The sequence below is a fragment of the Rhizopus microsporus genome (assembly GCF_002708625.1).
Source record: "Rhizopus microsporus ATCC 52813 unplaced genomic scaffold scaffold_2, whole genome shotgun sequence".
NCBI lineage: Eukaryota > Fungi > Mucoromycota > Mucoromycetes > Mucorales > Rhizopodaceae > Rhizopus > Rhizopus microsporus.
This window is the reverse complement of record NW_019671917.1, coordinates 1,746,221-1,773,264: the sequence shown is the minus strand read 5'-3', so window position 1 is coordinate 1,773,264 and position 27,044 is coordinate 1,746,221. Positions and strand designations below refer to the sequence as shown.

Below are 27,044 nucleotides of genomic sequence, written 5' to 3'. Positions count from 1 at the left end.
TTTTTTATATTATCTGTTATATCAATAAATCATGTCTGAAATGGATTCTACTCATATAAAATTCCCGCCCTATATGCTTTACTGTGTCTTGGTTTCCTGTCTTGGCGCCTTCAGTAACGGCTGGGTTATCGGGTCGCCCAATGTGCCAGGAGAAGTGACACATCACTGCATCAATGGATCCCACTATGCTTACTCTCGGTTCTTTCCTGATTGTTTACCAATGGATGACGCTTTATGGTAATTGTGCGTGCATCTATATTATTTGCATTTGAACTCATTTATAGCAAAGGGGATTTGCCGTCGCTTCGTTTTGCATAGGTGGGCTCATTGGCGGTTTATCCGGTGGCACGATACAAACAAGGCTAGGTCGAAAAAAGACCATCATTCTAAATAACCTTGGTTTTATCATTGGTGGCATTCTGATCTCATGCGCTATTTCTCCCTTCATGTTTATCATCGGACGTATTCTCTGTGGTATTTCCTGTGGAATTGGCTCGTTAACAATTCCAATTTATATTGGGGAAATAGCAACCATACCTATGCGTGGTGCAATGGGGACATGCAACCAGTAAGGCTACAAAAAAAAAAAGAAACATTCCAAATGTGTCGATTGACACGCGCACTTTTTTTTTTGTCTCTTCTAGATTTTTCATTGTGATTGGCATTTTACTCTCGACTATTGTTGGACTTTTTTTAGCCAACGTACCACTTTGGCGTCTTAGTTATGTGATTGTTGCTATACCTGCCATCATTCAGTTCTTTCTTATGAACACTTGTGTAGAGTCTCCTCGTTACCTTATTTCTATCAATCGTATAAAGGAAGCTAAACAAACGTTACAGAAGCTAAGAAGTAATGCATCGATTGATGTCGAATTTTATAGTATGCTCGAAGGACACTTTGGCATGGCTACTGCTCAATCTATGATTCAAGAGCTTGATCTAACCATTGAAAAGACAGAGTATGATAGCGTTGAAGTAACAGATGGAACAACGCCTGCCAAACTTGTGGATACCCAAACGACTATAGCTACCTCACAACCCCCTGAAGCCATGAATGTTGTCCAGATCTTTATGGATCCTGTCATCCGTCGTATCTCCCTAACCATCGTCTGCCTTCACGCCTTCCAGCAGCTTGTGGGCATTAATGCCGTCATGTATTACTCTACCAAGATATTCACTTTGGCATTTGATCAAGAAGTCTCCAAGTACATGACAATCATTGCCACTGTTGTTAACTTTGTGATTACTATCGCAGCCGTTGTCTTGGTCGACCGTATGGGTCGTCGTCCGCTTCTCCTTGCTGCCAATGCAGGTGCATGTATCTTTTGTACCCTATTGGTCATAGGATACGTCTACACCATTCCTTCTCTTCTCGTCGTCTCTGTGTTTTTATATGTCGCATCATTTGCTATTGGTATTGGTCCTATTCCTTGGATGATGACCTCCGAGCTGACACCTACATATGCCTCCTCCTCAGTAGGATCGATGGGCACATGTGTCAATTGGTCAGTTAATTTCTTGATTGGACAGTGCTTCCCTGTCGTCTTTGCACATATTGCTGGCTATTCCTTTGTCATCTTTGCCGTCTTTGCTGCCCTGTCGTTCTTATTTACCTTGTTTTTCTTGCCCGAAACAAAAGGAAAGTCATTAGAAGATATTGTAAAGTCGTATGAAAAGCATAGAAAGTAAAAATAATAATTTTATTCTTTTAAATAAACTTTTTATAATATACATATGTCAAGAAGATGATGAAGGCGAAGATTGAAGTTTTAATGTACAGGATATCAAGGTAGAAGAAAGTTGATTTGCTAAATGAGGCGGCAGCTGAGCAATGGCCTGCGGTAATAAGCGAGCTAGTGCAGGTGGCAAAGGATAGTGCTCAGGATCCAAAAGGTGCTGGCGGATGGTGTTTTGTAGCTCTGCTTGCACTTTATCGGCTGTTTCAGGCGTCGCATCTAGTCCAATCAAACTCACATCTTCCGCAGATTTGGGTTCCGCCTTTTCGTTATTTTCATTCGATTCACTTTCTTTGTTATCATTATTATTGTTATTATTGTTGCTATTGAAGTCGGTGCTACTGATTTTATTATCATCATCATTGTTGCTACTACTACTGTTTGATACTTCAAGCTTTATCCGTTTCCGTGAAACAACGTTTTCTGTTACTTCTCTATTTTCCTTATCTGTTAGCAAATCCACAGTTGTCCAATAGACACCTTTGCCTGGCTCAGTAGCCTTCTTTGGCAGTTTAACAAACGTCTTATTCGAGGAAAGCTGGTGACGAATAGAGCTCTATAATATGTCTTGGTATTTTGTGTATACAGAAAGCGAAACCTTTTAAAATACCTGCCATTCTTTCTGCGTTTGTCTGTAATAAGGGTAGGTTGTTGTAGCATAATTGTATATCCCTTCCAAGGTCATCTTTTTATCCTCAGTTGAGTGAATGGCCTGAGTGATCAAGGCAGCATAAGAAAGTGGCAGCTTTGTGTTGGCATCTTTTTGATTGGAAACATGGTAAATAGATGGCTTTTCCAACTGTTGAGGTGCAGTCGATATGCATTTACTTTCTATCTCTAATGGTCTCTTTTTGATAGAGTCTACTTCAGGTAATAAAAACTGAAAAGAGACTTCACCTATTTGTATTTTGGCACTAATGAAAAGTATCAGCGCTATATTCTTTTTGGTTTTGCTTTATTTATTTTACCGGTGCTCTAGAGGAACTGTAATACCTTTCTCTATAAATCTCTCATTGACAAAGACACCATTCTTACCAAATACAGTCATCTCAAATTGCTGTGTTGTAAAGTTGTAGAATAGCTGAGCATGTTGTCTTGATACTGATTTAGCATTCCCTAAAGGAATGTCAACACGATCTGGCACTTTTGTCGTTCTTCCCAAAGTTACTTGAAAGTTTCGAATGTAGTAACAAAAGTTATCTCCTTCGAGCTTAGCATATGCCTGTTCATTGCTATTATGACCATTACTAACAGTAGTACTAGCATCACTATTATTAGTAGTACTAGTACTATCATTAGCACTAGTACTACTACTAGCTGTCAACATCAAAAAAAAAAATAGGAAAAAGAACAAGTTCAAACCGCGACTTCTTTTTCCTCTCTTTTCTTTATAAAAAAAAAAAAAATAATGGAAGAACCACAATCAAAACGAGCACGTCTTGAATCACCACCCAAGAGTAATGGCAACAAGAAAGATAAGGAGACGACTGATCTATACTTGGAAACTATTGATCGACACATGCTTGATTTTGATTTTGAAAAGGTTTGCTCTGTCTCCCTTTCTCATCTTAATGTTTATGCTTGCTTGACGTGTGGTAAATACTATCAAGGAAGAGGAAAGGCTTCACACGCCTACTTTCATAGTATTGATAAAGACCATCATGTGTTTATCAATCTAACTACGCTCAAGGTAATTGTTATTATTAATTATGCACCTTGGTAACACTTTGAAAGGTCTATGTTTTGCCCGATGGCTATGAAGTAGATGATCCTTCATTAAATGATATCAAGGTAAACTAAACATCTATATATAATTGACTCACAACTGACGCTGGGATAGTATGTACTGAATCCTATATTAACAAAAGAACAAGTGGCAGAATTAGACAATACCCTAAAGACTGCGTATGATCTCAATAATAAAAAATACATACCTGGGTTTGTGGGGTTAAACAACATCAAGGCAAATGACTATGTGAATGTCATCATACAAGCATTAGCGCATATTCCCCCTATTCGCGATTACTTTATCTTGCAAGACTTTGAATCAAAGGGATCCTCTCAACTTGGTAATAGACAGACAGAGGGAAAGGAAACAGTCGATTTAATTATTTTGTATAGTTTGTAGATTTAGTACATTGGTTCGAAAGATATGGAACCCTAGAGCATTCAAAGGGCAAGTGAGTCCACACGAACTTGTACAAGAAATATCCAATGCAAGTCGAAAACGATTCAAGTTAACCGAACAAAGTAATGCGATTGATTTTCTATCTTGGTTCTTGAACACGCTTCATAAGGACCTTGGTGGAACAAAGAAAAGGAATAGCAGTAAGTTAGAGATCCACCTATAGAAACACTAAAGTCTCAACGGTACACAGGTATCATCTACAAATACTTTCAAGGAGAGGTCAAGGTTGAATCACAGGAACCTGGGATAGCTACTGAAAAGGATGCTCTCAGTAACTTTGACCCAAGAAAGCCAATCAAAGTGCAAGAATCACCTTTTCTATTCCTCGCTTTAGATTTACCACCCGTACCCTTGTATCAGGATGAGCGTGAACGAGACATCGTGCCTCAAGTACCTCTGACGACCATTCTAAGCAAATTCGATGGTAAAAGAGTACAAGAGGTGTCAAACGAATTGAAGCGATACAGCATTACGCGATTACCACAGTATCTTATTCTTCATATCAAACGATTTACAAAGAACAATTGGACAAACGAAAAGAATCCAACGATTGTTAACTTTCCAATCAAGCACCTGGACATGTCCAACTGTAAGTAAAAACGATAGTATGAAGTAACAAAACTGATGTGATGTATAGTCTCGAATGATCCTGAAAAAGAAACATTGGGAACTCATTATGATCTATTGGCAAATATATCTCATGAGGGAGGACCAGAGTCAGGAAAGGGTTCATACAAAGTACATGTGCGCCATCGTGGCACAGAGCAGTGGTATCAGATACAGGATTTGATTGTAGAAGAGATGATGCCTCAAATGATCTTCATGTCTGAAAGCTACATTCAGGTAAAGAATGAACTGAAATATGTATGGAAGAGATTGCTAACTCTTTTGCTTAGATTTGGGAAAGGAAAAAAAGAGAATAATAATCAAATTACTTTTAATAAAAAGAATGATTAATATTATGTGTGTCCAAGAGCAAAAAAGGATGGGATTAGGGTTTATTAGAGAGCGACGGGGTTTATTAGAGAGCGACGAGGGTAATTAAGCTGGTAATAGTAATATTGGATTCCTTTTGCACACACACATATGTTTTTGTTTTTGTAGTTGAAAGATTTACTTGTTTCTATTGACAAAGTTCTTGTTTAATAGACTCAAAGTCTTGCTAACATTTAAGCGAACATATTCAAGATCGAGTAACTCAACATTGTCTTGTTGCTTTATAAAAAAGTTTGAGAAAAAAAGATTGTAAAACATTTATACAACAAGCTTACCTTTTCTAGCAAATCGTCCAGCTTTAAATCCATTTCAAGAATTGGCTTTTCTCTTCCTTTGAAATGCATTGCAATGATAAAAGTTCCCGGCAAAGGAGACGATATAGAAAAGAAGATGTTGGCTCTTCTGTTTTCAGGCACGGTGCTTTCTGTGATGACGCCGTCCTTTTCGAGATGATTGTGAGAGAACTTGCATGGACCCTTTGCTGAACCCTTGTGTGTCTTTTTGGGTTTATGTCCACCTTCGACCTCTACACCTATACCCACTTTTGAACTCTTATCTCCTCCACTCTGAATTCGTACATTCTGCAGATATGCCTTGTAGCTCTCCAGTTGACTTCTCAAGTAATTGTTATGATCGAGTATTGTCTTGTATACGCCATCAAGCGATTCGATTTCCTGCAACACTTTTTCTTTTAGATTTCCAAGATGAGTCAATTCCTGTGTGATTTCTTCTACAAGTAGTTTATAGTGATCTTTATGGTCGATGACGCCAGCGTCTTCTAATTCTTTTAGCATGTCCTTTACTTTTATTCCCTTTCTAACCAGTTGAGCATCTTTTGTTGTCGCTGCTACTTCAGCAATATAGTCCAAATCAAGTGGCCCTGATGCCAAATGAGGAAGAGATCGAATAAGTTGAACATAGATGGCTTTTGTCTCCATGTAAAGGATATCGTTTTGTGTGATATTATTTTCAGACATGAGTGCCGTTGTAAGGTCTATTGGAAACACCCTTTAATGAAGCCTCTTCTCTATTTTTTTTTTTTTTTGTTTACCTTGAATGGGAACTTCCCAACGGCTAAATAAGGGTAAATCAATCGTCTTGTTTTCTTTTCGTGACACCTGTGCTGGTGCTGGTGCAAGTTCCGTCATCAGGATACGTAAATGATCCTTTTCTTTTGGTGCAATAACATCCAAATGTCGTTCAACAAGTGCATGTGTATTGTACATTTCATTCAATGTGATACTGATGACGATATCTCTCTTGGATAGTGCCATATATTGATCCATTTCCAATGTTTCGTAAAAGTCTCCTACTTCACACAACTCATTCAAGAATTTGTTTATTCTTTGCTTGTTTCTCTCTACGAATGGATTGGTCGGAAGCATGTATGATTCTTTGGCATAAGATGGTCTATTCGCTAAATTTTGAAGCATCTTTGCAACCTATGAAGGGAAAAATCAGTATATATATATATGCAAATCATTGTTTATTACTGTATTTACCAAGGTGAGTGTTCTTCTAGGTGCATTTCCAGGTACTGTGTCTAGTAACATATAGGCTCTTGGCGTTACAATGGCAGGATTGATAAACCGAAGAAAAAAAAATCCGCCAATCATGGAGCAAACCGAATTTTCTGACGCATGGGGGCTCTTTCTTCTGGTGAGTGAACGAATCTGTTTACAAATCCATCGAATGCCATAAGGCACTTGAGCAGTAGATGAGAGTATAATATCAAGAAACCCTTCAGCAATTTCTATTAATTTTTCCAAACGGGGTTGAATGATGCGTTGTACATCTTGATTGCTAGCGGCTACTTCGGGAGTGACACTCTTGGGTAAATCTGCCGGTAAACAACCTTGTTCTTTTTCAATCTGGATAATCATTTGATCATAAACTTTGATTGGATTAATCTCAAGATCCAAGTCTTGATGAGATACTAAATCTGATATCTTTTTAGATAGAGTTGATTTCAAATAAGATTGGCCTGGTCCTCTTCTGGTATAGGTTGTCATCATTCGGGAGACTGGTGTATTTGCTCTTAATAAAGAACCAAATTCGGTCGATGTCTCAAATTGTGCTGCGAGTACATTCTTTACTTTGAAAGTTTAGTTTTTACTCTCTCTCGTCATGTATATAAAATAGGATATTTTACCTGAAACATGGTGAGCAGTAAATGTTCTTCTCTACTCTCATATTGATTTCCGTAGAGTGTAAACATGACTGTTTGTAACAGTGTGTCAATCTCTGATAGACTAACAAGTCTGCAGAGAGTAGCGATATGCCTAGGTTCACTTTGAAGAATAAAGAAAAAGTTTCCATATTGCTGCATTTTACGATCGTCAGGAAAGCAATCACTTTCACCTAATCCATGTTCTTCAAGATGTGAAGCCATTTCACTTTGCTATTTTATACTTGGGTGAGAACACAAGATATAACAAGTTTCTTCCTTATATTACCTCATCCAATGCAATGCGATTCTGAATAAGCAGTGCAATACGTGAATCAAGATATCTTACATCTCTCTCCAGTACAAAGTTCTTTTTTGATTGTGCAGATATTTTCGACTTTAATTCTCTGAGACTTCGTTGTGCTGCAAATAAAAAAACTAATAAATAAAACGGTTGCCTGAAAACAATCAAATACAACAAACCTTGAGCCAGTTCATCCTCTACTTCATTATCCTGTTCAGCAGCCATAGAATAAAAGGCTGAAACCGAATATCTCTTTGAGTTTCTTGATTTTCCTCTACCTGAGTGATGACTATTGGCAGCAGCAGCGGCTACTGCTCTTGACACTATCTGGTTGTTGGGTGTTGTTGGATATCCATAGGCTTGGACCATACCACTCTTACGGTCTGTCATCCTTTCTTTTTTCTCTTTTTATAATGTTTTTTTTTTATGTGTTTATGAGAAAAGAAAAAGGAAAGAAAACAGTAGAAATAATAAAAAACGTGAACTTGATATTTTGGGATAAAAAAGCCAAAGTAGCACAAATGCTTTGGACACTAGGAAAAAGGGAAATTATTAAGAAAATCTCCTTTTAACTTTATTTTTATAATACCTCCCTTTTGTTTATAATTTTATTATATTTAAACAAAAGGATATGATCTTGTTCTAAACAGATAAAAAAAACAGAAAAGGACAACAGTAAAGAGCTTGGTGATACAAGAACTTACTAAAAGCAGTTAATTTGAAACTCCTTTGGTTCTATTCAACAATCAAACGTACCAAAAACGAGTTTGTTCTTTTAACAAAAATAAAGAAATCAAGTCCTCTCCCCCTTTTTTTTTAATTCTTTATTGTTTCTTTCTCTCTCTCTTTTTTTTTTTTTTGATTATGTCATCGTAAGGATTCACACGGTTTATTTCACATCAAATGGAATTGTAAAACTATATAGACAATACCCAATAAACCAGTCAACAAGATAGCATCATGGTTCGTTAGCTGTCTTGCCCCATCTTCCTCTTTAGGATAAACTCCAGGCATTGTCGTAACGTTTTCAGAATTGTTTGGATCACCCATTACTATATTATAAGGATCATTTTCATCTTATAAAACAAGAAACATACCTGGTGTTGCTGCTACGATTCGCAATTTTCCTACAGTACAGTGATGAGGTGGCTCACCTAATGTCAAACGATCTACAGCAATAAAACGTGTTTTGAGCTTAGTTTAGTTTATAAACTCAGTTTGGCCAATCTTTTACATGCATTAGAAGGAAGAAGTGTCCTGGGGAGATCGACAGTGATCTTTCTTTGATCTGTTCGTACATTAGATGCGATAATAACTGACTTCTGAGCACCATCCGTTTGGGTCAGATAGATATTTTCAAACGCTTCTATATGCGAATGAGACCTAATTGTTGTATATATGAGTATGGTGATTATATGTTGACTTGCTATATGTACCACTGTATTTTCATTTTTTCTCCAGCTTTTACAACTGTGTTACCGATGGGCGTAACCACTATTATATAGGGATTAGATATTGATAACTGCATAAAAATTGATGTTACCTATGCATTCTTCGCCAGTGTCTCTAATAAGTGCTAAAGATCCACTTATCAAACTACTAAATAACAAGAGAGCTCTCATGGTTAAAAACAGAATTCAAGAGAGAGAGAAAAAAAAAAGAAGAATTTCAATCTTAAGCAAATACACAACTTGTATTTGGTGTTTCTTACAGTTTTCGGAAATTATCCGTGCACTTTTTGAAATATTGGTACAAAAGTAAAATGGTTTCATGTCGATCCTAAACAATCATTGATGGGTTTCTACTTTATAAACCTCTTCTTTTCTTCTTGATGCCTTTTCTAAGCGGAGCAGCGTAAATCAACTATATGAGTGATACTTCCAATGTTTCACTAAACTCGGAAGAGATAAAACACTACACTAGAGCGGAGCAGAGCTGCTCTGTCAGTGGTAGCAAAATGAAACCAAACATGAGTAGTAGGAATCAAGCCTGCTAATATCCGAACAATAGTATCAACAACAAACCTTTCATCCAGAACTACAAACAGTATAAGCCTGGATATGCTTCAAGTTCTCAAAACTATCTGCAGACAACATCAGAATTGCAGTAAGAGCAACAATAGAGCTATACAAAAATTATAGCCATATAGCTGCTGTTTTAAATATAAGAGAACTCGCAGTTTTCCCTTGATCAATTACACATCATATTTTTGAAAGAATAAGACATTCTACATCTAATGGGTGATAGTTTTATTAAAATTTCATTGCCTTCATCAAATCTGCCATATTTGGCATGCCTCCTCCTCCTCCACGGCCACGACCACCACCAAACATATTTCCCATCTGTTTTGCAGCATTTAACAAGTCTTTTTGATTTGCGTTTAAGCCAAAGGATTTGGCCATTTCCGCAATCGAATTCATCTTTCTTGGATCCATATTCATATTTTGCATATTCTGCATTAATCCATTTTTGCCTCCAATCGATTTTACCATCTCTGCAAACTTTGTGTATTGAAACAGGATTTCTTGAACTTCACACACAGTTGTACCCGATCCACGAGCTACTCTAACCACTCTCTTCATATCCTTGAAGGGTTTATCATCACCATCAAGTTCTATTGAACTATTTTTAGAGAAACTTATGGGTTATTTTTTTTTTTTTTTTTACCTTCGTCTGTCATACTATCCATAATACACATCATACGCTTGATTCTCTTGCCTCCTTCCTGATCTGCTCCTGCTAACATTTCAGTAGGCATACCGGGTATGGCGCCCATGATCTAATTAATTCTTCAGTTTATATTGATTAAATAAGAATTGATTTTTCTTATTACCTTTGAAAGAGGCCCCATCTTTGCTATTTGTTGAAATTGTTCATACATGTCGCGAAGTGAATATTGTCCTATATTTGTTTTAGCGTATGTACATCAACGAAGAGAAAGCTCTTACCTTTTTCTATATTCTTCATAAGCTTTTTATTGTCATTCAAGTTGATAGTATCCTGCACATGTTCAATGACATCACGCATATCTTGTACACCAAGCACCTTTCTTATAAATGATTTAGGCTCAAAACGATCCATATCCTGAAGATGTTCACCCACACCAAGGAAGATAATGGGACTTTTCGTTGCAGCAACTCTGTAAACATAAATATAGGCATGAGTACCTCCATCACATTCTCATCAATTACTATACTTACGCAGAAATGGCACCACCACCCTTTGCGTGGCCGTCCATCTTGGTGATAATGATTGAACCAAAACCCGCAGCTTCCTTGAATGCTTTAGCTTGTGATTCAGCAGCTTGACCAATGGTACCATCCATGACAAAGATCGTCGTATCTGGTTTCTACAAAAAGAAAGTCAATATCGCATACACATCTCTTCTTCCGCCTCACATACCACTGCAGCAGAAATCTGCTTCATTTCTTCAAACAATTCGGCCTCTTGTTTGTGTCTTCCTGAGGTATCGACAATGATAATTTCGAATTTTTCTGCCTTGAACTTTTCTACACCCTCAGTAGCAATAGTCACTGGGTCAGTCTCGGTATAGCTACCATAGTATGGGATCTTTGCCTTTGTCGCATTTTGTTTCAACTGATCAAATGCACCAGCACGGAATGTATCAGCACACACAAGGGCAACTTTCCAACCTTTACGCTGATAGAATGCTGCGATCTTTGTACATGTTGTCGTTTTACCCGCACCTTGAAGACCGACCATCATAAATATATTGCTTTTGCGTTTCACGGGTTTATAAGGCTCGACTTGTGGATCGACAAGTTGGTATAGTTCATCCATAACAGCCTATTGAATACGGCTCAATACTGAATTCAAGCCGAGTTGTTTCTATATAAATACCTTTTCAATCAGTCGTCGCTTATTTGTACTGCTGGCAAGTTCATCAAGGTTAACATTCTTTTTTATATTTGCACGAAGCTTTTGCACAAGCATTACATTCACATCGGAAGCAAGTAATGCAGCACAAATTTCTTTGATTAAGGAATCCAACACCTAAAGCAAACACACATTAGTCCCCTCTCCAAAGAAATAAATAGAATAAATTACCTTTTCATCGACAACAGGTGCTTTGGTAAACTCTGTAAGGGCCGAGTTGATCTTACGACCCAAGTCTGCTAAAACCATTTTAATATATTATAAAGAAAAAAGCAGCAATTGCTGGATTTTTTGTTGAACGAATTTTATTGGCTTGAGTAAATAAAAAGGCCGACGTAAGACCAAAAAGGACAGTAATACTTGCCTGAACTGGTAGATTTTCTTTTTAGAAAAAGTACTTTCTAGTCTGTTAGTCTAAAAATGACTTAAAAATTACCATAGTATTAATCTACAAAGGCTCATACTTATAATAAACCGTTTTTTCCTAGGCTGACAGACTAAAAAACACTTTTAAGGAAATCTACCAAGGATGGTTTGAGCTCCGACAGGTGTTTTTTTGTGAACGCGTTACAATTTTTAGGAGCAAAAGAAGTGGCTTTCTTTTTCGTTTTTGTTGCCATTGTAAATAATAATCAACATATATGGGCGCAATTCTGCTGCTTGACATTTTAAAAGAATTCGATTTGGAGGAGGTTGTTGTCTATCTTTTTGTAACATTCACTGTAATTAACACCTTTTTCTTTTTCGATATTTTAATAGCATTATCTAAGGTAATCAATGGATTAAGAAATAACTTTATATTTTTTATACTAACAAACCATGAAAGAATGTTTAATCTAGGAATAATTGATCCTAATGCATTAGCAAAGGTAAAATGTTGAACACTAAGAAAGAGAATTGATAGACAGTTGTTAACAAAAAAAAAGATCTCTTCAAGTGACTTTCCTAGATTAGGAGTCGAAAAAACAGAAGATAAGAACAAGATCCTGAGACTGTCACAGAGCATGAAGGAAAGATTACAGTCAGGCTATTATACCCAAAGACAAATAACAACAGAACATGTACCAAAGAAACGACCATTATCAGTAGTTAAGACACCAGAAGAAAGACCTGCTCGACGGTTGACAGTAACCCCGCAGTTACCACGGTCACCACCCAAATACGTTGCCAAGGAACGTAGGTTGTCTACCGTCTTGCGTACATCTAATCACGATCTACAACGTACAACAACAACGACAACGACAATGACAGCGGCAACGACAGCGACAACAACTAGCAGCAATCCCAATACTCAACAAAAGAAAACTGTATATACATCTCCAACAAAGCCAAAGACAAAACCAACAGATGACATGGGCGAAAAACGACTTAGACTAACAGAGCGACCAACAACACGTTTACTGGACACCTATGGCGTACCTTATAGTCAGAAACGTAAGCAGCAGCATGTGTCCGATCTTGATACAAATGATACATCATATCTTGGCACAGAACCATCAGTCATTTCAAAACCAAAAGCACCACTCAACATAATACCTATGAATGAACTGCAGCAACGTATTCGTGTATGCGTAAGAAAAAGGCCATTGAACAAAAGAGAGACAGCATCCAATGAGACTGATATTGCATCCATTGTTGGCTCTCGTACAGTAGAACTTCATGCTGAAAAGTAAGTCAATAAAGTATACTTTATGATGCTAACCTCAAGTAGAAATCGTATCGATCTTAGCCGTTTTGTTGAGACTCATTCATTCACGTTTGATGAAGCGTTTGACAGTCATGTGACGAACCAAGAGGTAAACCATTTGTACATGAAGTGATGATTTTTTTTATTGATTATCTGTATAGATTTATGCAAGAACAGCTCAACCGTTAATTGAATATATCTTTGCAGGTGGTAATGGCACATGTTTTGCATTGTAAGTATTTTCATCTCTATTCAATCTGATACTCACACACATACAGTGGACAAACAGGATCAGGAAAGACATACACAATGTTGGATAGCAATGATGGACTTTACGTACTCGCAGCACAAGACATATTTCGAATGCTCAATCAACCCAATCATTCACATCTGTCAGCAAGCGTCGGCTTTTATGAAATTTATCAAGGGCAGCTGTACGATCTGTTGAACAATAGAAATAAACTAGCAGCACGAGACGATGGTAATAACAATGTTGTCATTGCTGGACTCAAAGAATATCCGATAAAGAACAAGGAAGATCTAATGGGAGTGTTTGAATACGGTAATCAAGGGAGAACAACAGGAAGAACAGGTGTCAATAACAAATCGTCAAGATCGCACGCCGTACTTCAGATCATTTTGAGAGCTCAGCACAGATCTGCAGAAGCCTATGGTAAACTGACATTCATTGATTTGGCTGGAAGTGAAAGGGGTGTTGACAGAGGCGATGCAAATCCTAAAACAAGGTAAGAGAAATATTTTTCATATATTATCGTTGTTGATAAAGAAAATAAATATAGGCTTGAAGGAGCAGAGATAAACAAGAGTTTATTGGCGCTCAAAGAGTGTATTCGTGCTTTGGACCAAGACAAAAAGCATACACCGTTTAGAGGGAGTAAATTAACACAGGTAAAAAAGGAGTTTTTTCAGAGTAAATATAAAGCTGACCCATTATTTAGGTTTTGCGTGATTGTTTTATTGGGAATGCAAGAACCTGTATGATTGCCACCATATCCCCCAATAGCTCTAATGCAGAACATACCCTTAATACATTACGCTATGCAGATAGGTATGTGTGTATATAAAAAATACAAAGAGATATGTACTAATTTTCCATCATGTAGAGTAAAACAATTCAAAGGAGAGTCTGATCCACGCTTAGCGCCTGATTTCTATAGCAATATCAACAGCCATGTTAAAAATGAAAATAGCACAGTTGAAGTGGCCGAAGAAGAGTCTACTACTATAACATTTGAAGATGCAATGGAAGAAGACTATGATGATGCATTAGAAGAATCTCAAAGCGTTACAAACTCATGTGTCATAGACGAAGAAGATAAGGTTGAAAATTTATTTGATGTTGATTTTCCAGTCGAGGTTACTACGAATGCTCTAAATACGCCTACAAATAATCGATTTTACAGCCTAAGAGAGGAACGACAGGAGCAGTTTATGAAGCGGTTGGAGTCACCACCTGCTGAATTGTTTCTGTCCAGATTAACAGATCCATTTGACTCCAAGCCGTTGGACTTCATGCAAGAGGATAAAAGCATGCACTTTCCAGATGCGCTAGAGGAACATAAAGATGCAATGAACAATAATAATGCTAATAGCAGTAGCCTGAGGATAGATGTTGAAAGGGTACGACGATTTATCAAATTCCATAGAGCACAGATTAAAGATTTGGAAAATTGTTTGAAAGAAGAAAAGAAGGTGATTGCGAAATTATCACTAGCCATCAATACAACAGATATGGATGAAGTGGACGAAGACGAGTACACTAAACAGGAATATGAAAACTATTTGAATGATTTGAACGAGTTATTAGCAAGAAGTATGTCATGTATGGAAATCATTCAAGAAAAGATAAAAACTGAATTAGATGCATGAACTGAAAAAATAAAGAGGTTTATTATGTTTCTACATGTCTCAAACAATTTGAAATATCTCTTGCGTACTGCATGAGGGACCTCTGTTCTGTCTTTCCAAATACGAAGCCAACGATAAGTGCAATAGTTCCAACTATTGAAAACAAAAAGATGAACAGATATATAATGATCGAGCTTATGATAAAGTTCGCTCTATCTGTTGTTGAATATGTACTCGATAAGACCACTTGAACTATAAAGAGTGCTAAGACAGCAATAAGACAGAATCCAAGAAAGACAAGTAGTCTTTTAGAGGACCGTGCTGATCTTGTGATATCAAACTGTATGACATCCAAAATGTCATGAAAGGTAGATGGCATGAGACAAGTATAATTAGGTAAGGTATGACCTTGACCAGTATTGAAAGGACTATGATCCTGGTTGGTATTGTTGATAGTGAATAGCGAGTGTACAGCAAAATGGTCAGAGAAACTCCATTGAGTGTTGGGTATATATCCTTCCATGACCACCTTTGATTGTATGCACTGCAAGTGAGACGATGCACTATAAAATATATAATCTAGCCTATCTCCAATGTCTTTTGCAAAAGGATGTTGTTTCAACACACGCTTTGTCCATGTATTCAGGGGCGAATCACAAGTGATACCAAAATGCTGAATACATTCGGAAGCACTCAATTCATGTCTCTCAAACCGAACCTGTGCATCCTTTAAGGTGTCTTCATGCAGCTGCATCCATGAATCTGTCATTAAACCGTGTAGTTTGATAATCTTGTAACAAAGACTGGATGGTATACTGTTGAAGTCGCCAGTCTGTTTTCATATAAGTAATGATTGTGATAGTATATAGATATATCTTGTTTTTACCAGGATAACATGTCGGTTTTGAGCTACGGAGGCTCTCACTGCATTTGCAATCTGCCAGCATTCAGTTATCCGTTGGGCCTCATAATCATCTTTATCGCCATATGCTGCTTGTAACTATCACAAAAATAATCAAACATGTGATTGAATATGACATACATATTTACATACATGTGTAGTGTAGACATCAACTAGACCTATCTCTGGTACTCTCACACAAACAGAAGCACAGCCCTTTCCGACATAGTAATCACCTTCCAATACACGCAATGGTCTACCAGCCAAAGCAAATCTTGTAAAAGTGGAAGAAAGGATCGGATAGCGTGAGAATATGGCTAGCCCACTACCAAGCGCGCCACTGTAGAAATACTCTGCATATTTGATCTTGGGAGACACAGTCTGTTTTATGTATTCATAATCTTGCAACATCCACACTTCTTGTAATGCAATCACGTCATAATCTCCTTCATCTATAGCATGAGCAATGGCACGTAGTCTTAATTGACGTTGCTTTGATACAATATAAAGACCCCTTTTGAAAATGAGTTTATTTTACTATATTTTGCCTTTAAGTTTTACCAACAGTTAAGCGATAACACAGAAAACGACTTTGTCATTTAGTAAATAAAAAAGGCAAAAAAAAGGGAAATTTATTACTTGTGTTTTCCTTTTTTCCTTGGGGAAGGATCAAACATAAGACTGAATGCTCAGTTGCTTTACTTTTTCTATTAAACCATTTACTGATTCTTGAAGGTTCGTTGTCTCTGAGACGTCAATCAAGGCTAGTTTATCAGTAATAGCCGCAATGGTTTCGTTCAGGTCATTCTTTTCTGATAAAAGTAGACTATCCGATATTCCATGGTTACGAGGTTCTATAAGAGAAGAAGCAAATGATGAATGTTTGTTTGCCAAGTGAGTCACTAACACTTGAGTGATCTATAATAAAATGAGTCCATGAGCCATCAAACAACAATGAAAGTTTACTTGCCGACAGTAAATCGGTGTATTCTTGCTTTGCACATTCAGAGACCCATTCTTTATTATCAGTTGATCTCCTATGTTGTAACAAATTATCCATCTTTAGTTTTGCCAATAGTAGTGGTGTCAGACGAAATGGATCTGATGCTGGTATATTGGCTCCTATACATAATAAATAGATAAGAAACTCTTTTTTTTGAGTGCGTAGTTTAGACGTGTTAAACATACCAACCTTCATGTAACAACATCAAGACACATTGAGGATTACATGCTAATACCGCTATATATATATACATATACGCATATATACCATTATTATCCATTGATAATTACATATACAATGTCAATATGTATTTATTTACCCATATGCATAGGTTGTAGTCCATCTATATCTCCTACTCCATTATTTACATCTGATCCAGCACGTATCAATAACTGTGCTATCTCTGTCGCAGCCTTAGGATCATCCTTTCGACTACAAGCTAAATGCAAAGGCGTTCTCAAATTGTTATCTCTAATGGTATCTGGGTTTAATTGTGGTAAAGCTTCTAGAATGTCTTGAACTGTTTAAATGATTAAAAAAAACTGTCAATACATGCTTTTATTCTATATACCTTCTTGAGGTGATTTCCTTGCACAAGCATCAAGTAAAATAGTTTCGATAGCTGTTGCTTGTAATAAATCACGCAGTTTTTCTGTTTGCTCATGTGTTTGAAATGCTGTCTTTTGTATTTTATGCTGCATATTGATTGATAAAAGGAAAAAAAGAAAAAAAAAAGAAACCAAAACAAAAGAGGAGTCGATATCGTCACATGGATCACGTGATGAGGTTTAAAATATGCAATTTATCTGCCATGTACCACATCTTCCCCCCCTCCCCTTTAAAGTATTTCTGAATTGTCTTGAGAGGAGAAGGAAAGTGCGGGGGAGGAAAGGAGAGGTGGGAAGTGGGGGGGGGAGGAAAGTCTGCAGTAAATTGATCAATACATATAAGTTACTGTGTTACTTTATTTAAACGGCGAATTCATTAATACAGGTCTCCTCCCCTCGTGTTTCTCTCATTAATTCACCCTTTAAGTCTTATCCCCACCCCTTTACCCTCCTTTATATACAATATAATAATTATAATAGTAAATAATAATAGCAACAATAATAATAAATGGCATTAGGTAAAATTATATAAAGTTAGACATATGCATAAATATAAATAATAACCCTTACATACAAGATGAGCACTACATTTGTCAAAGGGCAGCTAATGCCATCATCTCAGAGATTGGACCTTTTCGGGTTTCGACAGATGCCTTACAAGCTATCAATCAATTTTTGGATGAATTCATTGTACTCTTGGTTGGATGTTCACTTTCGTTGGACCTGTCAGAGATAAAATCAACCGTGTTCAACTTGTTACCGTCCACACTCGGTAAAAATGCTATTGTTGAAGCCGAATTAGAAGTCAAAACATTTACAGAAACTGAATCTATTGACTATGAATTGTATGAACGTATGCGAAAGATTGAAAAAGATAAATTTCCAGTGGATGAAGCTATTCGATTGCTAAGAGAGAAATGCTTTGAATACTGCACTTTGGCTGATAAAGAAGATCAGCTCTATGTACAAAAATCAATACAAAAGAGATCAAGTCAGAATACAATTATCATTTCTCCTATCGTTGCTATTTATGTCACAACTGTCATGGAACATATTGCTGAATATTTATTAACTGCAGTTGCCATGTCTGCAGAGCATGAAGATACAGACTATGTTAGGGTAAAAGAGGTTTATTTGGCATTGGTAGACGATATTCAATTGGGAAGTGTATTTAATAAGATGAGCCTGAAGGACAGAATGGAGGTAGATATATATATATATATATATATATATCATATATATGTCAACTAATATCTCTCGCTCTATGGATTAGAAAAGAGCAGGCTTAGCTAATAAACTGAGAGGAGTATCTTATTTACCCACTCCTCCTCTTACTGAAAATAATAATAATAACAATCCTAGAAAAAGTTTCCATAGTACAACACATGAAAGTAAGTTTAAGAATATATAGCAATGACATAAATTAAAGAGTGTTACACTAGATGAAACAGGCTCAGTACTAGACTTTGATGATGACATCGACTTGGATTACTTTGACGACAACTTACCCAAAAGTAATATAAATACGACCACAACCAGCTTCAGTTCGATGGCAAGGCCTCATTCAGTCATGTCCCACCATTCAAATACTAGCAGAAAATCAACATTTCATGTGTTCAAGAACAATAGAAACTCATTCAGTAGCTTCGATTTACCTTCTCGTGCTGAATCACCTGTAGCTTCTATTTACGATCCAGATAATATTCCAAACATGAACTTTGATGATCTCGTAAAATCAGGTGGAACAGTCAAAGTATCCCTGACACCGAATCGATTAAGGTCAATTGAAATCAAAGATCAAACAAAGGATGAGGAACCTTCCCTCACATGGGAACGTCGATCCATGTCTTCTCCAAGACTGTCTACTTCTTCCAATCTGTCTCAGCAAACGTCTAAAAAATCAAGCAACATTGTCCTTGACCACAAAACCATAGATGTGCCGAGAATGATACCCAAGGGACCTGCATCACCCTTGGGCAAAAAGAGTTTCACTGTCAATGATCTCAATCGGTTCGAGAATCCAAGGGAGGCTCCAAAGCCACCCAAATCAGCATCTACTAGTAGTGTGCCCGCCTCTGGTGCTGCTGCTGCTACTACTACCACTACTACCACCACCACTACTACCACTAGTGTACCTGCCACCATTGAGGTTGCTCCTGTAACCAAAAAGCCACTGACGCCTCTTTCTGCCATGTCTGTCAACAACACATCAAGTGGAAAACTAACCCCTCTTCCAAAACTACCCACTCCTCCAAACTCGCAGACAAAGCCAGCCAGTACGACAACCTTGCCTTCTTCAAGCAGTTCGGATTCCATTTCGTCCAGCAACTCTTCTTTACCCAGTCTTGCTCCCGGACCTGTTGTCTCGTCTCCTCATGATGACGAGCACGCCAAACAGTCTGCGGTGATCAATATCCAGGATAACACAGGCATGATACCAAAATCCACAAGGTCAAATACCATCAATACCTCAGGCATTGTCATGCGAAGAAGTAGTCTTAGCAGTCGAAAGAGTAGAGAAAGTCTACGACGAAAAAAGTCAATGGAGACTCAAGAAGCCAAGCCAACGGATAATAATAGACCAGAAGAAACCCCCGAGACAAAGCAAGTGCAGTTTCTAAATACCGAAGAAGAAAAGAAGAAACATATGCCGGAAAGACCTTCGAGTATTGTTGCTAAAAGAGCCTCTATGATCGGCAACATTCGACGTCGATCACTTCATGAGAACTATGCAACTGAAAAATACAATCATGAGGTTGGTCAAAGAGGGTCAGTGAGTGTATCCATTAAGCAGTGGGACGATATCTTGAAATCGGAAGAACAACCATTGATCCCCCCTGCTGCTCAACGTCGCTCCATGCTCCGACAGATGCGTCAACAACAGCTTCAGGAAATGCAACAGGAAAAAGAAGGAGTGATCAGTAATGCGGTGCTGGACAAGGTCTTAAAGTTTGAACGTGCCTCTTCGCTGGACGATGGCGCGCATCAGAGAGTTTCAAGCCTACCCAGAAGAGAACGATTCCTTTACCTTCAACAGGATCCCTCTGCTATTGAACGAAAGTCAACATCGCTTCGTCCTGGCACTCGCACAAAGGGTATTGATGTTGCCGTTCAGACAGAGCCTATCAAGAAAGAGTCTGTAGAGAAAAGAGAAGAAGAACAAGGCTTAATTGATGGCGATGAAGAGTGGTTCCTTCAAGACGATGAATGGGATGAGCAAGAAGAGACGGCTATTGTCGAATGGTTGCTTGGTGAATGCTAAGGGGGATTAGAACACTTTATCAATAAATATAAACCAATCACATCCTTCTACATCACTTTTTGAAAGTCATTTATTAAATTTTCAAACTTGTTTTTTCTCTCTCTTTCTTTACTAATGAGTTCCTTATTATTACCTACCGTCTATCTTGGTGGATGTATCGCTGCCATGAGCGCGTTCTCCTATGTCTATCGTAGAGCAACCGGTATGTTGAACATCCTCGTTAGAATATAAAAAACTAATCTACAAAAAGCTACACAAACTGTCGAATCATGGTTCCCTTTGAACAGACAAAAGGAAGAATATATTGCTTTATTAAATGCTGAACCTGCAGTTCCAGAATTCCACTTGAGAACAGCTCTCTTACGTCGTGCGATGGAAGCTGTGCGTCGCCTAGTCCAGATTCAACAAGAAAAACCAGCTTTACAACAGCTGATGAAGACAGGTAGCATAGGAGACGAACTTTGGCGCGAATTCAGTGCTGCTGAACAAGAGATCACAGCGGAACTTCAGGAAATTGCAATGGAAGCAAATACATTCAAGGAGAACTGGGGACAAACCATATTCTCAACTGCTGCACAGATGCTCGAACACGAAAAGCAGAAACAACTACAACAGGAAATGAAGGTTATGTTAGAAAAGGAAACGGCTCGTAAGAAGCGTGAAGAAGAAAGGGAAGCAAAAGAAGCAAAAGAACAGGAAGCAAAGGAACATGAAAGACGTTTAAGAGAAGCAAAGAAAGCTGAAGAAGAATTATTGAAGATGGAAGAACAAGAAAAGAAGGCAGCATCCAAGAAGAAATAGTTTCTTCCTCCTTATTTTTTTTTCTTTCTGAATTATATAATAAAACACATGGTCTAAACACATACACGCACTTAAAAGAGGGAGTTACAGAACCTTGTGTGTGTATCCCATCGATCGATAAAGGCTACGTTCTCTCCCTAAACTTTTTTTAACGGTCAAACCAAATAAAGAAAAGTGTCGACAGGGAGCTTTTGTGGAAGATAAACTTTGAACTTGTTTATACAACTTTTTATATAAAGCTTGAGAAAAAAATAACATTCATCTTATTTCTTTTTCTTTTTGTTCAAACTATGCCAGAAGTTGTACAGATTGATTTGGGTGTTGTTGGCCCTGATAAACTTGAAATCATCTCTGAATTTATCTCTCTGACATGTATTTCTGTCTTGGCCACTGCTTTGGGTTCAAAGACATTTGGTGAAAAAATAAAGACACTTAATTATGGTCGTTTTATGGTTATCCTCCTTTATACCCTCTCATGGGCATTTGCTGCTACTTCAGCTGTGGTTGTATCTACAAATAATAGTAAGGGGAAATATGAAGAGGGGGAGGCAAACCATTGACCCTATTCTTATAGACAACATGGTCTCATGTACTCTCGGTATGCTCTTGTGTGATATCTTTTACGCTGGTAGTAAAATTGTTATTTATGGTTGGCTAATTGAGCGTATTCATCTTGTTACTGCTGTCAAAACATCACGATTGAGAACATGTCAATATAGAGTTCATCTCTTGATGCTTTGTCCATATGGTATTATTCTTGCATTGATGGTAAAAAAAAAAATCGTCTGTGCGTTTGATAGTCCTCACACGATATTTTCTCTCTCTCCTTAGCTGAGTTACAGAAATATCTATTTAGAACCAGATGGTACATGCACCATTGGATTACAGTTGATTGCTAGTGTTCCATTACTTGTAACGAAAAAATGTTTCTACAGCAGTAATAGTTAATTAATGATTCTTTTTTAAAAATAGGTTTATGACTTTGTAAGTTAATTATATTGTTCTACAACTCCAAGCTTTTGACTGACCTTTTATTAGTTGCTCAATTTCTACTTGACTTGGCTGTTTATGTCACCCCTTATGAATGTAGGAATGACGTCAAGAGCAAATTGGAAGAAGTCAAGGCTATATAAATTAGCTCGACGAACACTTGTCGCATCTATTGTGAGTCTGCTGATTTCATTTTTTAATGTGTTGGTTGTAGTGATCACCAAAGGTCACGAGCGAGGCCTGGTTTGTTTAACAATGTGCACTGTGGATGTAACAGTGAATGTTGTCACTGTGCACTGGGTAACTATGATACATTTTTTCCCCCTCTCCTTGCTATTGTTATTAACTCCCCTTTCCTATCTGTTAGGTAACCAACAACAACTCTTCTTCCAAAGGACGTGATCAAGGCAGAAATAAAACTGTTTACACGGGTGATCATATGTCTGCCGAGCTTACCTTTGAAGCGCCTGATCCAGGGCACCTTGACAAGCAAGTCAAGTTCAACTTTGATTCACTTGAAGATACCAAGATGCATCCAAGTCAACAAGAGGATGAAGATAGTGTGAAATCTATACAAATGTCACAAACAAGCGCAAAGCCTTTACAACAACAGTACTAATAATAAATACATTATATGCCCTCTCTTTTCCTTTTCTAAATACATAGATTTGCCCTACACTATTAATAGTCTCCTGTTTTTCTGTTTTTTGCTGCTGATAGCTGTATGTGTGTGTAGATTTCATATTTTTTTATACTTGACAAAAAGAAGAGGACACTAAAGTCACTCCAATTCATGCATACCTTTAAGGAGAGATTTTATGTTTATATATAAACAATGGTCATTTCAAAATACTTGCCTTTTTTTTATTTTATTTGTGGCTTTACTGTAGAAAGTCATTTACAATGCATAACCAAGTAGATCAAGTAACAAAAATGGAAAGGAGTGACTGTATCTGTCAAGTATGCGAAGAATATTAATAAGCAATAGTATCTTTATGTCATAATGAACCATCGCCACAGTAAGGGATTATATTACTGAGTCAATACCCTTGTGCGTGACCTTGAAGAGGGATTAGATCATTATTATTTAAAATATCAAGTTCTTATCATTCTTTATGCTCGACAAAAAGAAAAGAAAGGGCACAACTGAGGTTAAAATTGATCAGGGTTTTCTTGATTTGGATTTAAAGATCTGATTTACGCTCTTTTTTTTTTTTCTTTTTTCTCTTTTGAGCTATGTCTTATATTTCTAATTTGAATCTGCTTTATGCAGATACGCCTACTGAAATAAATGATGATGCATTTCAAGAGGAATTAGCTCTTTGGGCTAATGCTCAATTCAGTTTTGATACTGCGCCTGGTTCGGCCATCGTTGATGATGAAAAGGCAAAAGAAGAGACGCAACTTTTAGAGACATTTAAAGAGATTGCTCAACTCGGTAAAAAAAAAAAAAGTAATTCAAGTCAATGCTTATTCTTGCTCATCTTTTTTTGTTTATGAACAACAGTTCAGCCTTCAACTTCAATTGATAGTAAAAATAACAACACCAACAACAGTAGCAATGGTAACTTGTATTACAACATTGCGCCTGCTCCATCTCAAAACAATATGCCAGCCATTCTTCCTCGACTTGCACCAGCTATGCATCCATTGGGCATCAAACCCATAGATAATGCGATGACTAAAAAGTTGATCAAGACTGAGAAAGAGTCTAAAGAGCCAATTAGTGCAGAAGAAGATAAAAGACGAAGAAATACAGCAGCTTCTGCTCGATTCCGTATGAAGAAGAAGCTTAGAGAACAAGCGCTTGAGAAGAAAGCAAAAGAATTGACAGAATACGTTGAACAACTCGAGAACAAAGTCAAGGATCTTGAAAAGGAAGCCAAATGGTTACGTGCTCTAGTTGTTGAAAAGGATCCCAATCTTCTGCAAGAATAAACGATGTTGTACCAAATTGTATCAAACTCTGTGTAGATTGCGTCATTAATTCTAATTTTTATTTGATTGGATCAGTTCAAGACATATATTTGTATCTTTCATACACAATAAAGGTACCAAAACTGAATCCCTTGGAAGAGAGAGCTTTGAAAAGGAAAGAAAAAAGAGGGGGAATTTGACTATGGATACACTGTAGAATGGTTGTAATAAAGTTGGACGCTAAAAAGAGACTCAATTACCCGCGCACACTATCACTTATTATTACTCCTTTATTAACAGAAAAGATGAGAGACCGTTTTAAGAGATAAAGTAGAATAATTGTAATATCAAAACCAAATCAATGCCCATGTTTGCCATTCTTTTCTTCTCTTTGCACAATATCACATTTCCAAAACATCAATCATGAATATCAGTATGATTGGTTATCATTGACTCCGACCATCTTTATCAGTTTTTTGATAAAGATACGACTGATGATTGGATAAAAATCCGACTTCTTTTTATGTAAAGCCATTTTGAGTACAGTTGTTCCAACGTCAAAGGACGAGCTTTAAAAATCAAAAAGTGGTTCTTATTTTCTCAAAGGGCGGTTTTTATTCTCTCAAAGGACGGGTTTCTTTTCCTTAAAGTTCGATATCTTTAACAATCTTCATTTAATGAGTGTTGATTTAAATATACTCCTTATTTAAACACTTTTCAAAAACGTTTACAGAATGCTGTACAAACGCATGGAGATGATTGGGAGGTAGTTAGGTCCTCCTTGTCCTCAAGCTTACTACGCCTGACTTTGCTCTTAGCTATTTCCCAAAACTGCTCGATTGGGTTGAGCTCTGGAGAATAGGATGGAAGATAAATAGGCTTATAGCCTCTCCTGGATATAAGTTCATCTATTTCTCATCTTTCCAGCCTCGTTCAATCTTTTTTAGACTTGTTCAATCTTTTTTAGACTTATTCAATCTTTCCAGCCTTGTTCAATTTTTTTAGACCTTGTTAAATCAGGCTCACGCGTTATAAACAGATAAACAATTGATAGATAATAATTTTATGACGAGATTGAACTAAAAATTATTCGCTTGATTGCTTGCGTTGCTCGTGCAGCAGCTTCATCGGGCCAGAAGGTACGACCATCAAATGCAAAACGCCAATGACACCGCCAGATAGCCCAGACCGTACAAGCAATGATTGTTTGACCATCAACACGTAGTCCTGAAAGTACTTGTATATGTTTAGACGAACCTAAGGCCAGGGATTCATAGGCAAGTCTCGCAGTAGGCTGCAAAAAGCGATTTGCAATGCGTGACCAGGTTTCTTTTTTGAACATGTAAGACCACAAGAAGTGCTCATCGTCTTCAACGCCTCCACATAAAAAACAGTAAGGACCCAAGTGTCGATCCGGACAAAGCTGGTGGAGACGCTGGCGTGTTGGCAACTTACGATGGTAACATCTCCAGAGCACGGTGTGCGCCTGGTGTGGGAAGGAAGATAACTATAAGGCGCGCCATGCCGTAGCCGGACCACGCGGATAGTGGGCTGGTAAGGCATCAATGGGGAGTAACTGTGAGATCCGGAATAACTTGAGTGATATATGATGGAAGTCCAAGGCTCCTGGTAGCTCTACCGTCAGTAGATCTTCGAAGTTAGGTTGAGGCATTCGATATAGCGTATACTGGAGTTGGCTGTCTGGTCTGAGGTTGTGCGGTGTGAACAAAGTTGCAATGGAGGAGTGCACTGGGCTCTGGCCATCTGCTAACCAAGAATGGAATCGGCTTACTCGATGTTTAAACCTTGTGTTTGACAAGTAAGTTCTTTGTCTCAAACAGTTGTGAATTGGACTATATTCGAAGATATCCTTCATCCGCAGTTGGTCCCAGTTTGTTCGGCGACCACGACCGTTCCAAGTCGGCAAATCGAGGTATATCCGCGAAACCGGAATCTCTAAGACCACCGATATATTCATTGCCTCCCAGTTAACAGAGAAATCCAGCATGTCTACTACTTGAAATAGGAGCTTGCAGCAACCCATTGCTTTTTCCAGGAAGTAATTCGCCTGTGATCGAAAATAAATGCATCCAATGGTAAGAGCAATATTCATGCTGTACGAAATGTAAATTCGTCGTCGCCAAGAATATTTTCCTAGTATCAGCCTTGACATCCACGGATATACTGTATTTCCAAAAAATAATGCCTCATGGTCCTTGCTCTGCCCTCTTTGCTCTCTGGCGTGTATCTGGAACGTTCCCCAATAGTCTCTTCTGACGCTCTGGGTTCTTTCTGTCCTCCGTTCTTTATTTTTTTGTTTAAACTATCCTGAGTAGTTATCGCTACCCTCCTCAGAATGCACCTTGGTGGTAAGTAAAACTAATATTAGAATGTGTGCTCTAATACTAACATACTTTTTCTCTCTTTTTCTACATATACTCATTATCTCTTTTTCTTTTGACATGATATAGTTTTATTCAAACATATTTTTCTTTGTCATCTTTTTACGTAAATAATTTTTTTATTTTACGACAATGTTTTATAAAATTAACGTCAATAATTAATAAAAATACAGTACTTTAACCGTGATTATTAATTCATTGTAAAGTGTATGTCTATACTGAAGGTCTGTATACAACAGACTTGCTCAATCTTGTTCACTCTTTTCAACCTTTTTTGAGGTTTTTATGTTCTATTCAAATATTCCTTTAGTCTTTT

At 37.5% G+C, this 27,044-nt stretch overlaps 15 protein-coding genes across 15 annotated transcripts; 8 read left to right on the top strand and 7 right to left on the bottom strand.

The window, feature by feature from the left end:
• Positions 1 to 31: 31 nt before the first annotated feature.
• Positions 32 to 1,689, top strand: RHIMIDRAFT_234190 (monosaccharide transporter; the record flags this gene model as incomplete). The annotated part of the gene is made up of 3 exons (XM_023608115.1): positions 32 to 237; positions 290 to 568; positions 645 to 1,689. The coding sequence occupies 3 exons, from the start codon at positions 32 to 34 to the stop codon at positions 1,687 to 1,689; spliced, it is 1,530 nt and encodes a 509-aa protein (XP_023470299.1).
• Positions 1,690 to 2,190: 501 nt separating this feature from the next.
• Positions 2,191 to 2,469, bottom strand: RHIMIDRAFT_192643 (winged helix DNA-binding domain-containing protein; the record flags this gene model as incomplete). The annotated part of the gene is made up of 2 exons (XM_023605976.1): positions 2,191 to 2,292; positions 2,347 to 2,469. Coding segments are annotated over 2 exons (225 nt in total), but the record flags the coding sequence as incomplete, so codon positions are not given.
• A 675-nt stretch (positions 2,470 to 3,144) lies between these two features.
• RHIMIDRAFT_234188 (cysteine proteinase) lies at positions 3,145 to 4,847 on the top strand (the record flags this gene model as incomplete). The annotated part of the gene is made up of 7 exons (XM_023608114.1): positions 3,145 to 3,426; positions 3,471 to 3,527; positions 3,577 to 3,805; positions 3,858 to 4,064; positions 4,115 to 4,513; positions 4,562 to 4,767; positions 4,821 to 4,847. 7 exons carry the CDS (start codon positions 3,145 to 3,147, stop codon positions 4,845 to 4,847), a joined length of 1,407 nt encoding a protein of 468 aa, XP_023470297.1.
• Positions 4,848 to 5,037: 190 nt separating this feature from the next.
• On the bottom strand, positions 5,038 to 7,760 carry RHIMIDRAFT_197073 (Rho GTPase activation protein; the record flags this gene model as incomplete). Its single annotated transcript, XM_023606168.1, has 7 exons — positions 5,038 to 5,139; positions 5,196 to 5,914; positions 5,972 to 6,362; positions 6,423 to 7,010; positions 7,073 to 7,321; positions 7,377 to 7,510; positions 7,571 to 7,760. 7 exons carry the CDS (start codon positions 7,758 to 7,760, stop codon positions 5,038 to 5,040), a joined length of 2,373 nt encoding a protein of 790 aa, XP_023470296.1.
• Positions 7,761 to 8,285: 525 nt separating this feature from the next.
• On the bottom strand, positions 8,286 to 9,013 carry RHIMIDRAFT_234186 (uncharacterized protein; the record flags this gene model as incomplete). The annotated part of the gene is made up of 5 exons (XM_023608113.1): positions 8,286 to 8,443; positions 8,489 to 8,560; positions 8,626 to 8,774; positions 8,828 to 8,885; positions 8,935 to 9,013. The coding sequence occupies 5 exons, from the start codon at positions 9,011 to 9,013 to the stop codon at positions 8,286 to 8,288; spliced, it is 516 nt and encodes a 171-aa protein (XP_023470295.1).
• A 367-nt stretch (positions 9,014 to 9,380) lies between these two features.
• RHIMIDRAFT_223071 (srp54-like protein) lies at positions 9,381 to 11,548 on the bottom strand. Its single transcript, XM_023607473.1, has 8 exons — positions 11,460 to 11,548; positions 11,253 to 11,405; positions 10,794 to 11,198; positions 10,592 to 10,740; positions 10,340 to 10,530; positions 10,225 to 10,292; positions 10,059 to 10,170; positions 9,381 to 10,005 (listed from the first exon to the last, which is right to left on the bottom strand). Exons 1-8 carry the CDS (start codon positions 11,535 to 11,537, stop codon positions 9,644 to 9,646), a joined length of 1,518 nt encoding a protein of 505 aa, XP_023470294.1. The 5' UTR covers positions 11,538 to 11,548; the 3' UTR covers positions 9,381 to 9,643.
• Positions 11,549 to 12,640: 1,092 nt separating this feature from the next.
• RHIMIDRAFT_198249 (kinesin-domain-containing protein) lies at positions 12,641 to 14,060 on the top strand (the record flags this gene model as incomplete). Its single annotated transcript, XM_023606268.1, has 6 exons — positions 12,641 to 12,957; positions 13,000 to 13,084; positions 13,137 to 13,207; positions 13,254 to 13,721; positions 13,776 to 13,884; positions 13,935 to 14,060. 6 exons carry the CDS (start codon positions 12,641 to 12,643, stop codon positions 14,058 to 14,060), a joined length of 1,176 nt encoding a protein of 391 aa, XP_023470293.1.
• An 816-nt stretch (positions 14,061 to 14,876) lies between these two features.
• On the bottom strand, positions 14,877 to 16,570 carry RHIMIDRAFT_63749 (uncharacterized protein). Its single transcript, XM_023615501.1, has 4 exons — positions 16,307 to 16,570; positions 15,899 to 16,259; positions 15,731 to 15,844; positions 14,877 to 15,676 (listed from the first exon to the last, which is right to left on the bottom strand). Exons 1-4 carry the CDS (start codon positions 16,342 to 16,344, stop codon positions 14,888 to 14,890), a joined length of 1,302 nt encoding a protein of 433 aa, XP_023470292.1. The 5' UTR covers positions 16,345 to 16,570; the 3' UTR covers positions 14,877 to 14,887.
• On the bottom strand, positions 16,311 to 17,602 carry RHIMIDRAFT_63793 (uncharacterized protein). The gene is made up of 5 exons (XM_023615502.1): positions 17,320 to 17,602; positions 17,068 to 17,268; positions 16,938 to 16,985; positions 16,716 to 16,867; positions 16,311 to 16,663 (listed from the first exon to the last, which is right to left on the bottom strand). Exons 1-5 carry the CDS (start codon positions 17,447 to 17,449, stop codon positions 16,415 to 16,417), a joined length of 780 nt encoding a protein of 259 aa, XP_023470291.1. The 5' UTR covers positions 17,450 to 17,602; the 3' UTR covers positions 16,311 to 16,414.
• A 339-nt stretch (positions 17,603 to 17,941) lies between these two features.
• RHIMIDRAFT_198271 (uncharacterized protein) lies at positions 17,942 to 18,607 on the top strand (the record flags this gene model as incomplete). Its single annotated transcript, XM_023606270.1, has 1 exon — positions 17,942 to 18,607. A coding segment is annotated over one exon (666 nt), but the record flags the coding sequence as incomplete, so codon positions are not given.
• Positions 18,608 to 18,780: 173 nt separating this feature from the next.
• RHIMIDRAFT_63721 (uncharacterized protein) lies at positions 18,781 to 20,804 on the top strand. Its single transcript, XM_023615500.1, has one exon. The coding sequence runs from the start codon at positions 18,906 to 18,908 to the stop codon at positions 20,616 to 20,618; it is 1,713 nt and encodes a 570-aa protein (XP_023470289.1). The 5' UTR covers positions 18,781 to 18,905; the 3' UTR covers positions 20,619 to 20,804.
• RHIMIDRAFT_190162 (uncharacterized protein) lies at positions 20,733 to 21,227 on the top strand (the record flags this gene model as incomplete). Its single annotated transcript, XM_023605923.1, has 2 exons — positions 20,733 to 20,820; positions 20,869 to 21,227. Coding segments are annotated over 2 exons (447 nt in total), but the record flags the coding sequence as incomplete, so codon positions are not given.
• Positions 21,228 to 21,709: 482 nt separating this feature from the next.
• On the top strand, positions 21,710 to 23,028 carry RHIMIDRAFT_234180 (uncharacterized protein; the record flags this gene model as incomplete). Its single annotated transcript, XM_023608112.1, has 6 exons — positions 21,710 to 21,941; positions 21,994 to 22,187; positions 22,251 to 22,331; positions 22,392 to 22,403; positions 22,458 to 22,709; positions 22,777 to 23,028. The coding sequence occupies 6 exons, from the start codon at positions 21,710 to 21,712 to the stop codon at positions 23,026 to 23,028; spliced, it is 1,023 nt and encodes a 340-aa protein (XP_023470287.1).
• A 617-nt stretch (positions 23,029 to 23,645) lies between these two features.
• Positions 23,646 to 24,347, top strand: RHIMIDRAFT_234179 (uncharacterized protein; the record flags this gene model as incomplete). The annotated part of the gene is made up of 2 exons (XM_023608111.1): positions 23,646 to 23,847; positions 23,917 to 24,347. The coding sequence occupies 2 exons, from the start codon at positions 23,646 to 23,648 to the stop codon at positions 24,345 to 24,347; spliced, it is 633 nt and encodes a 210-aa protein (XP_023470286.1).
• Positions 24,348 to 25,750: 1,403 nt separating this feature from the next.
• Positions 25,751 to 26,564, bottom strand: RHIMIDRAFT_63697 (uncharacterized protein). The gene has a single exon (XM_023615498.1). It carries the CDS (start codon positions 26,497 to 26,499, stop codon positions 25,834 to 25,836), a length of 666 nt encoding a protein of 221 aa, XP_023470285.1. The 5' UTR covers positions 26,500 to 26,564; the 3' UTR covers positions 25,751 to 25,833.
• Between the last annotated feature and the right edge of the window lie 480 nt (positions 26,565 to 27,044).

Coding starts and splice junctions, on each gene's coding strand:
- RHIMIDRAFT_223071 (XM_023607473.1), bottom strand. CDS start 11,537: ATGGTTTTAGCAGACTTGGGTCGTAAGATCAACTCGGCCCTTACAGAG. Junction 10,531..10,591: donor GGTGGTGGTGCCATTTCTGC/GTAAGTATAGTA, acceptor TTATGTTTACAG/AGTTGCTGCAACGAAAAGTC. Junction 10,293..10,339: donor TATGAAGAATATAGAAAAAG/GTAAGAGCTTTC, acceptor AAACAAATATAG/GACAATATTCACTTCGCGAC.
- RHIMIDRAFT_63749 (XM_023615501.1), bottom strand. CDS start 16,344: ATGACAAAGTCGTTTTCTGTGTTATCGCTTAACTGTTG. Junction 16,260..16,306: donor GTGTTATCGCTTAACTGTTG/GTAAAACTTAAA, acceptor CATTTTCAAAAG/GGGTCTTTATATTGTATCAA. Junction 15,845..15,898: donor TTGATGTCTACACTACACAT/GTATGTAAATAT, acceptor TTTTTGTGATAG/TTACAAGCAGCATATGGCGA.
- RHIMIDRAFT_63793 (XM_023615502.1), bottom strand. CDS start 17,449: ATGCAGCATAAAATACAAAAGACAGCATTTCAAACACATGAGCAAACA. Junction 17,269..17,319: donor AAGGAAATCACCTCAAGAAG/GTATATAGAATA, acceptor TCATTTAAACAG/TTCAAGACATTCTAGAAGCT. Junction 16,664..16,715: donor AATACACCGATTTACTGTCG/GCAAGTAAACTT, acceptor ATTTTATTATAG/ATCACTCAAGTGTTAGTGAC.
- RHIMIDRAFT_63721 (XM_023615500.1), top strand. CDS start 18,906: ATGGCAAGGCCTCATTCAGTCATGTCCCACCATTCAAATACTAGCAGA.
- RHIMIDRAFT_63697 (XM_023615498.1), bottom strand. CDS start 26,499: ATGTCAAGGCTGATACTAGGAAAATATTCTTGGCGACGACGAATTTAC.